The sequence below is a fragment of the Vicia villosa genome, linkage group LG4 (assembly GCF_029867415.1).
Source record: "Vicia villosa cultivar HV-30 ecotype Madison, WI linkage group LG4, Vvil1.0, whole genome shotgun sequence".
NCBI lineage: Eukaryota > Viridiplantae > Streptophyta > Magnoliopsida > Fabales > Fabaceae > Vicia > Vicia villosa.
The window spans coordinates 25,907,414-25,918,313 of NC_081183.1; the positions used below are offsets into that span (position 1 = coordinate 25,907,414).

General features: G+C 35.3%; 1 protein-coding gene across 1 annotated transcript; it reads right to left on the reverse strand.

Moving 5' to 3' along the window:
• Window positions 1-66: 66 nt before the first annotated feature.
• LOC131596921 (uncharacterized) lies at window positions 67-9,023 on the reverse strand. Its single transcript, XM_058869654.1, has 4 exons — window positions 8,917-9,023; window positions 8,738-8,839; window positions 8,313-8,529; window positions 67-290 (listed from the first exon to the last, which is right to left on the reverse strand). The coding sequence occupies exons 1-4, from the start codon at window positions 8,989-8,991 to the stop codon at window positions 67-69; spliced, it is 618 nt and encodes a 205-aa protein (XP_058725637.1). The 5' UTR covers window positions 8,992-9,023.
• Window positions 9,024-10,900: the final 1,877 nt, after the last annotated feature.

Here is a 10,900-nt window from a genome sequence, read left to right on the forward strand (position 1 = left end):
ATCGTCTGTTATAATAACGCATAATAATAAACAAAAAAGAAACTAACCAAACATTGACACCAATGGTCAAACGTGGGCCCCAGCTCGTTCCAATGAACCAATAGTATGCTGAGAGAAACCCTGGCCAAGTTGACCGGCCATTCTGATGGTGCCACGTATCCAGAGAGAGAAAAAGCTTGTGGACCATCCAACAGATGCTTGCCGCGTGGTCGCGTATTCTCTCCTTCCACTAGAACGCCGTCGGAACAGTGGTGTTCCGTTGTCTTCTCCGTCGAGCTTGAACGGCATTCCTGCAAAATCAAAGCAAAGCGCAAAAAAGGATAACCCAGATCAACTATGTGGAACCCTGCGAGTCTCATGGTGTTGTTCTTGGAACCTGAAACGGCCGGTGCATAGAGGAATGAAGCTTGCTCAAGATCTTGCCCTAACAATGGCAGATCACGCTGCAGCCTGGATAAACTCCATGCGATTGTTTTAACCTGCGTTATGGGTCCTCAGGAGTAGATTAGTGATGTCAGTTGAAACAAAAACACGCTGGAATTTAAACATGAAAGTTTACAATATGATGCAATCGGAGTTCACGTGGCTTGAGTTTTCAGAGGCATTTTGCCATGGCTCTACATCTACCCTTGCCTAATGATGCCCCAGGAGGACAATGGATTGCTTGGAACGGCTTGAAAAAGCCTTCAAGTCGAGATTCCTTGGTGTAACTTTGTATCAAAATTTTAAAGAGGAACCCTAGTCTCTTTTAGCCCAAAATTTCGTCCCCGTGGCGCCTGCAATGTTCTTGTCTATATAAAGGATCAATTAGGGTTGTTTGATGGGCTTGGATACTTCCTATTTTGGAGAGAAAGATTTTTGATAAAAATATCTTCTTTCTTTTTAATTTTAGCACATCTCTCTTCCTCTCTATGCGTCATGAACTTGGTCCTTCTTTAGTTGTCTCTTGGGCCCTTGGATGATGGAAAATGAACTCAAATAATTTATTTAATTATTTTACTTAATTAATTTAGATTTTAAATGAATAAAGATCTAAACAAAAATAAATAAAATTCAACAAAATATGAGAATAGGTTATAGGCTCCTTATTAGGTCACCAACATGTTTAAAGTCCAACATTTTGGCCCATTAGTCCAAAAAACCAAGTTTTGAGCACTTAGGATTCCATGCATATCTTAAAAATCCCCCTACTTCTAAGCCTTGTATCTCCTTCATTATTTGCCCTATGACCATGTTATAGGACTTTTTGGAAAGCTCATAGAGTACTCTAAATGATCCTTTCGGTTTCACCTCAATTGGAGCTTCCATGCTCATGTTATGGGATTTTAAACAAGATGCCCTTTTAATACCCTTTTTTAGAGATTCAACTTCTTTTGATGAAGTGCGGACCCTAGTTTTGAGATCCTCGATTAGGAGAGATTGCCTTGAGAAAATCCTTGAACCTTGAGGCATTGAAGATGAAAAGAGGAAGGCAAATTTTGGGGTATGACAATCTCATATTCATACATCACATATTCATATTCATACATCATATTCATACATCATACATCATACATCATGCGTCATGCGCATATTCATACACAACATCACATGCATATTTCTCCGGGAATATCTCACATTTACATGCATCATAAACATTGCATATCACTAACTTGATTTTTCAGGTAGACGGATATCTTCAACAAAGATGTTCTCAATCACATGCAGTGTTCACCTGAATTCCATGAACGGTTCTCTCAGATACAATCAAGCCGAAGATTCATTCTGATCACTTACCAACTCAAAAACAGACATTGCAGATCAAAGTCGATACCTCAGACGGTTCCAGAACGATCTAGCATTACAGATCTAAAGCGATACCTCAGACGGTTCCAAAACGATCTAACATTGCAGATCTAAAGCGATACCTCAGACGGTTCCAAAACGATCTAACATTGCAGATCTAAAGCGATACCTCAGACGGTTCCAGAACGATCTACTATCGAAGATCTAAAGCGATACCTCAGACGGTTCCAGAACGATCTAACATTGCAGATCTAAAGCGATACCTCAGACGGTTCCAAAACGATCTAACATTGCAGATCTAAAGCGATACCTCAGACGGTTCCAGAACGATCTAGCATCAAAGATCTAAAGCGATACCTCAGACGGTTCCAGAACGATCTAACATTGCAGATCTAAAGCGATACCTCAGACGGTTCCAGAACGATCTAACATTGCAGATCTAAAGCTGATACCTCAGACGGTTCCACAATGATCAACTTTCAAAATCTAAAGCGAAAAAACTTTGGACAAGTTCCGTAGCAATCATCCTCCTAGACTTAAAGCGGTAACCTTGGACGGTTCCGAAACAGTCAGCACAAAGACTTTCAAATCCTTCATCAAGATATAATCAATGGATTCATTCTGATGAACAAACCCTCAACCCATTTACCAGGTGGCATCTGAAAGCCCATCTCAGGTAATGTTCCAATCTGCCAACAACATTTCGCAGACGACATTCAAATGCAACTTCCAACATCTCTTCTGATCAAGGTAAGTGCAAATTTTCAGGGCATCTAAATATTCAATCATCTTCTACCTTCAGATTTCAGACAATCTCTTCAGGTTTAAGAAGATTGAATAGGGGCAACTGTTATACCCCAAAATTTGCCCGCATCTTTTTTCAAGAAAACTCCAATCTGAAAATTAAGAGTCTCATATAATCATGGATTTTTATTTCAACAAATATCCTGACATATGAAACACTTAGTTTTTAGAATTTTTCTTATACAGTAATTTGGCTTGCAGTTGAATTTATTCTTACGCAAACGCCAAATACTGTTTATTACTTCACACATGCTATTTATTTATTTACAGATAAATAGTACTGACACAATTGGTACAGAGTTAAATCTTTTTGCAGGCGCAGAATCAGGAAACTCAGACTGTACTGGTAACAAGTAGATTATTATTATCTTTTGTTTCCCACTAATTTTTGTATTCCATTATTTTCAAAAATCTTTTCAAATCTCTTTTTCAAAAATCAAATCTCTCTTTTTCCCAACACTATCTCCACTTTCTTTCAAATCTTACTTCCACTCAAATTTTCCTTTTGTACGGAATCACATCATTCCCCAACGTCTCTATCCTTCTTTCCATTCTATAAATACCTCCCATTTTCTTCCATAAAATCTCACATCAAATTCTAACTCATCTTTCAAATTCCTACCTCATATCTATTTTCTCTTCTTCCCTGACAAGAATGGCAAAGTGGATAGAGACACTGTCTCTTACAATCATCACCATTGCTACGGTGATCATGACTTTCTTCTGCCTGCATAGTCCTGAAGAGTGTGGACCTGCAATGGTTGCACTCCCAATCATCTACATGTTATTGTTCATAGCATGGGTCATTAACCGTCATTCCTAAAATTTGCCGTATTTCTTATTTCTTAAATGTACCGTTTATTCGTCGTACTGTTCAATATAGTATGTAATATTTGTACTGTCAGTATTAAATGTTGTACTATTTGTCATAATATTGCGTAATTACTAAGATAATATTTTGTGTGTTTTCTTCCAGTCAAATATTCCTATTTCTGTGCACTAATTGATTTTCAGGGTTATTATCGGTAATTTTGCCCGCGTACCGTAAATATTAGTTATTTATTATGTATGTGTTTTTTTAACAAGTCATGTAAATAAACTTTAATCTTTCACATAAAACAAAAAAAAACAAAAACAACAAAAAAGAAAATTAACTTTGACTGTTGCTACGTCAATACCTGAACAGTCAGTTGACAGCCAAACTGCTGGCAGTACAATTCTCAGTGTTTTGTACCATCAATCAAATCAATCTTTCACAATTCAAAATTCCAAGATCTTTGTGCTAGAAGTCTTCTGAATATCACGCGATTAGCAGAAACTCAGCACTGCACAAAAATCAGGTACGCTTAACTGTCTCCTACACAAACAGTCCCTAATCAGGGTTTTTCTTGTTTTTACAGGAGCAACAAGTTTTTGAGAGCTCAAATGGATTTCATACACATCCATATATCTCAAAGTACCATCATAAAAATTTTCAAACTTCAATTCACTCAGACGCACCGTCAGCAGCTCAAACAGTCAACAGACGACCCGTTTGACCAAAAAAGTCAACAGACAGTCAAAAATGAATTTTTTTGTCAAAGTCCATATTTTGTCAAAGGATTCATCATTTGATCATTGGATGATCATAATTCATCAAGGAAAGATCAAAAATCAACAAAACCCTAAGATTCAAAATTAGGGTTTTAGCCTGAAAAGTCAACTCAACTTTGACTGATCATAACTCTCTCATCCTTCATCCAAAAAATTCAAACCAAAGCTTTTTTTGAAGGAAATTCAATTATCTTTCAAATGCCATTGATCCCATGGTCATTGGATTCACCATTTGAAAAATATGACCAAAGACATTACAGGTCATTTTCAAAGTCAACAAAAAGACACTTTTTTCAAAAGGACACACAAGGAGCTTCAAAAATCATTTTGACATGAGACCAAAGACATTGGTTAGAGGACTCTTTGAGGTTTCCAAAAAGTGAAAGATCTCCTTCATATGACAAAAATTGAAGGATTTACACCTTGTTGAAGTTGGCTAAATTTTGGGAAAATGCATGAAATCAACATTGCTCAAAAATGTATTTTTTCCAAATGGGGCCAAGTTTTCAGCATTCAAACATCCTTGCCATGTTATTATGGGCCTCCCACGACCAAGACAAGGCCCACACCTTTTTTATCCATTTTTGGCATGATTTTATCTTATTTTAAGATTAAAATTAAAAGGAAAATGGATGGATAAATGGTAGCTTAACTTCCAAGCATGACTCACCCAAGGAATCCTCATCTTTCTGCAGAGAATTGAAGAGCAAGGCAGATGCATTGAAGACAAGAGGACTTGGTCAATAATTCAAAGCTTTTTTAATATAAAAAATGCAAGAATTCCACAAAGGCAACTAGTTGCTTCTTAGCTTCAATTCTAAGCACTCAATGCTTATAAATAGGCTAGCATGCTTCAGTAACAAAGGAGACACGAATCAGAAACAAAGCCTTGCTCATATACACTTGTAACCACTTGAAAAAATTCAAAGAAAATTCAAATTCGAGTTTTTAATTTCAGTCCATTTCAATACAAACTAAGCATTCAAACATCATCTCTGAGCTTCACTGAAACTATTCCAATCAATTGCAAGTCTTAAACATCACTGAATCGAGCTATATAGGCCACGGTTTGTTCAAACTAAAACCAACTTATATCTCATAACACACGCATATTTAACAAGATGTAGATGCATAATTGTGTTTGGTTTGAAGCTCTGGTCGTTTCTGGAGCTTCAATTGGATTTTGATGGCTGTTTGTAGCATATACCATTTTAGGGTTTTCTTAGCTCAAAATTAGGGTTCTTCATTAGGGCCAAAATTAAAACAAATTAAGGGCAGGGTTACATTCAGTGGAACAAGACGAATCCAATGGTACCATCGCGCCTGATTTCTATGCTCGTTTACCCCTATTCGTTATTTTGCAGGTATGAAGCTCATCAATTACAGCGCTCTTTCATAAAAGCGCTGTAAAAGGCCCTAGCGAGAGGTTGAAGATGATGAGGTGTCCCCACCTCATTGGACAGCCAGCGCGCGTACTTTTTAAAATTTCCTCTAATTCTGTGCTTTGCAGGTGTACTGATCACCACGTGCCTCAATTTCTGGACCATCTGATCTCATTTAATGAATCATCCAACGCGCCAGATCAAACAATCCTTATCATGGACCCTCAATCCAACCACACATGATCAATATCCTTTTATTTTCTATTTTATTTTAATTTCTTTGTTAAATTAATTAAAAATAGTTTTAAAAATCCAAAAAATACACAAAAAATATTTTTAGACTTCTAAAATAATATATTATTTTCTGAAATAAAAATATTTTATTTTTCTTCAAAATTTCAATATTTTGCATAATTAATTAGTATATATTTATATATTTGCTTTTTTTGATTATTCTAACCAATCAAAAAATCATAAAAAAATTGTTCTTTGTATAAAATATTGTTTATATATTATAAACTAATTTTGTACATATTTTGAATAATTTTCTCTTTAAGTTTTAATTATTTGTATAATTATTTGCATAATTATGTTTTAATTAACTTAAATCAATTTCAAATCAATTCCAAAAATTCCAAAAAAATTAGTTTTGTTTTAAAATTAATTGACAAATGTTTTGTACATATTTTAAACTTAATTTCTAGGTTTAAATCTATTTTCATCTTTTTTCTTCATTTTAATTTAATTAATCATGCATTAATTATAATTAAAATAAATCATAAAAAATCCAAAAAACATGCCTTTATTTTTCTTGCAATTTCAATTCCTAGATAAATGTATAGGATGTCAAATTCATGTAAATAGGCTAGTTTACATTTCCCGCACAATCGATGTAATAGCGTAGATTTACTTTCCGCACTTTACATTTCCGCATTTTAAATTCCCGCACATATAAACTGCGTGTATGTCAAAGATAAAATTGAACCGTTAGATCACTAACTTCAAAGATAAAATATCTGAATACAAACACAATCACACTTGCACCTCTTAAGGTAATCCCTTCTCATTCTTTTCAAAATCAAAGTCAAAATTCTACTGTTTTGAGTACAAAATCGAACCTTGCGTTTATATCCGGTGAAAGGATATATTTTTAAAGGAAATAGGATAAAGACCTTACAACTCAGGGTAGACCTCCTAGTTTGCTTGCTCAAATCAAAACAAACAAAATTCTCATACCCTGTTGTTTTTCAAAACAAAACTTTCAAAAAAGACAATACTTTGTATACATCCAAACACGGATTATTACAAAGTTAACGTTCTTTTCAAAACATCTTTCGAAAGATAAACAAGCATTTTGTATACATCCACACACGGATCATTACAAAATTCAAAAGTATTTGAAACCACATATGAGCATTCTAAAGCAATTGAAAAGTGATCGAAAAACAAGTGAGCTAAGCAAACTTAAGAGCCCATGGATAACCATGGATACAAAGGGTGCTAACACCTTCCCTTTGTATAACCTACCCCCTTGCCCAGAATTTCTTAAAGGTCTTTTTTCTGTTTCTTTTATAAACCTTTCCTTAATTGGATAAAATAAAAGGTCGGTGGCGACTCTGTGAATTTTCAAAATGCGAAAGCATTAAGCGATAAAAAAGAGTCAGTTCACGTATCTCTACAGATCAGAGGTATGGCCCGGGATAAAAATCGGAGGTCCACACAACCCAAAATGCGCGTGCACATTGTATTTTTTTTATTATATATATATATATATATATATATATATATATATATATATATATACACACTACAAGAAAGATGCTCTGCAGCGACGTGGATACCAAGTCGCAACATGCAACATCACGTCACAACAAAAAACTAGCGATGTGGGCAAACACGTCGCAGGAGCACGAGTGACAACTCAGTAGCGACGCGGAGACCACGTCAGAAAGTAGCGACGTGACTCCAACGTCGCAATAAATATACATGGGAAACATCTCCCTGCACGCAGAGCAGGTGTGGCAGGTGTGGCAGGTGTGGGAAAGTGTGATGTTGACTTTGTAGCGACATGGTTTTCACTTCGCTACATTAAATGCTATTTTTTTTTTAAATTTAATCACGCAGGATGAATTTTTTTTATATAATTAATTAATTAATTTATATAATAAAATTTATATATAATAAAATTTATATATAATAAAATTTATATATAATAAAATTTATATATAATAAAATTTATATAATAAAATCTATAAAATAAAATTTCTATAATAAAATCAATAAATATAATTTATATAATAAAATTTTATAAAATAAATTCATATAATAAACTTTATATAATAAATTCAATTAAATAAAACTAAAAATTTAAAACTAATATTTTAATGAATTAAAATGTAGAATAAGTTACATAAATATAAATTAAAAACAAATAAAATATAAAATGTTTTTAAGAGGCATCATCATCCGGAAAATAATTATCCGGATTAAAATCATCACCCACTTCGTCATCCTCCGGCTCTTGAGGAGGAACATTACTGTAATTTCCACCTTCTTGCATAAATCGTCTCATCTGCTCCTCCATCTCAGCTTGCTTCTTCAGAATGCCCTCTATCTGCCGCGCATGCTGCTCCTCCATATCAGAATGCTTCTTCCGCATCATCTCCATTTGGGCCTCATTTTCGCGTCTCGCCAATTGCCTTATTAATTCAGTTTGTTCCTGTGTCAAATTTGGTTGACGCGATCCACCCTCTCCATCCTGAATTCTTTGAAACAGATTGCGATCACCAGCTCTATAGCTGGACGCCACATTTCCAGCCCCAAAAAAGCAACCATTAGGCCCTTTTTCTTCAATAACCTCACACCAAATATAGTGATCAACATCCGCGTTAAGCGGCTCCCCCTCTGCTGGCATGTATTGAGGATTATTTTCCAGAAAAATGGCAAGCAATCTATCATATTCTTCCTGCACACATATTCAATAAAAAAAATTTAAGTTAAATATTTACATGCATATTTAATTATAATAAATAAATATGTACATACTATAAATTAAAATATATTAAAAAGTTGCCACGTGATCTTCACGTGGCAATTTATCAATTGCCACATGAAATTCACGTCACAAATTTTTTATTAATTTAAAAAAAATAAACAACGTAAATTTCACTTACAAGATACATCCTCGTGCGCTCGTCGTCAAAACCTCCCGATCTCCTTGTCCGGGTCCTCGAAATCAGCTCAGGCATCAATGGTCTTCTCCCCAACTCCTTAGCCTAAATAATATAATTAAAAATTATTAGTAAAATATATTATGAATAAAGATGTAACTTAAAAATTTTAAAATTTTTACCAATCGTCGGGCATGCTCCGCGGTGCTAATACTTCCAACTGTATTGACACAACCGCCCTTTTCAGATGCCCTCATCTTCTTAAAAGTTTCTGATTTAGCCTGGAATTCTGGAGTCCTCCAATATATTACAAGCTCCTGAAAAACCTCCTCGCCTATCCAGCTAGGACGGATGCCGTGAAGCTCATAATTCTCCCTTACTCGCCGCAGCATAACAGACATTCTTTTAGAGCATTTGGTATTGAAAACTTTCTGAACCATTTTTTCACTTAACGGATCCCACACACATTTCTCCTGCAATGTTGTATGACATTAAAATAAAATGTTAAGTAATTATAATGAGAATTTCATTTAAATAACCATAACTAAAAAAATAAATTAAATGCACAACTTAAATAAATAACAATACCTTAAACATTCTAAACCATTCATATTTATTTTTGACGTCCCCATAGCTCTTAAAAGCTGATTTATACATCTGTTGAATTATATAGTTAACAATCCTAGCAGCAGTCCGACTCGGCGTAAAACTGAAATAAAAAATGAAAATGTTAGATATAAATTTATACAAAAAATGAAAATGTATACATACTATAAAAGTTTTTAAATAGGAAACTTACTTGCTTCCTTCGGGATGAATCCAAAATCTACCGTCAACGATATGAATCTCATCGGGGTCATCCCTCCCACGAAGATCAGCTCCATCTATCTCATCAACTACCTCATCAACCTCACGTGCTGGTACATGTGTGGGATGTGGGGTGCGTGAGCCTCCAGCCTGTGTGGGGTGTGGACTAGGAGATCGTCCATCCTGTGTCGGACGTGGACGGGGAGATCGTCCAGCCTGTGTGGGGCGTGGACTAGGAGATCTTCTAGCCTGTGTCGGACGTGTACTCCTGGATCCTCCCGTCTGCTGGAAGGATGAAGTCATCTGGATGGGATATGAAAAACCAGATCCTCCAATCTGCTGGAAGGATGAAGGCATGCCAGTATGGACGAATGGAAAGCTGGGCGAGGGCACACCAGTATATGTGAATGGAAAGCTAGGTCCTCCCGACTGCTGGAAGGATGAGGGCACACCAGTATGCTGGAAGGATGGCGGTACCGCTGAGTACTGGAAAGATGCAGGTACTCTAGACGGGAATGTGTGGGAGGAGAGTAATGGGGTAAAAGCCTGAGTACTGGCTAAAGACATAGGATCAACATGACTCTGAGGGCGGGGACACACGGCCGAGTGAGGCGCGTCACATACTACTATCCTCGGACGTTGGGACTTCTTACCACTATCTTTACTCTTAGGTGGCATTTTACCTATTTTATTATTCATCAACAAAGATAATAAATTCATTAAGATCAATATATATTCATTAACAAATAAATAGATATTCATTAACACATAAATAGATATTTAATAGATATTCATTAACACATAAATAGATATTCATTAACACATAAATAGATATTTAATAAATATTACATTCAATGTTTAGTTATTCTTCATCTTCGTTATCCATATCATTCACTTCATCATTCTCTTCGTCATTCTCTTCATTATTGTCATCAGATTCAAACTCTTCATCATTCTCTTCGTCATTCTCTTCATTCTTGTCATCGGATTCAAACTCTTCATCATTCTTTTCATCCACATTATTTTCAACCAACAATATAGATGCATCAACTTGATGTCCCTCAACAGTTGTATCAGACAAACTTGTAATGTCTTCAGCTGCAACCACTTCATTAATTTGATCAACATCGTCATATTGAAAATGACGATCAAGTAAAAGATGTTGCCTATCAAGTTGATAGGCAACATCTTCTACTTGATCGCCATTTTCAATATGACCTTGCGGTTTTGTTTTTATTACAACACACCATCCTCTTTTACGTGTTACAAATGAAGGATAAGGTACATAATAAACTTGCCTAACAATATTTGACATTATGAAAGGGTCATACTCTTTGTATTTCCGGTTCATCTGAATCT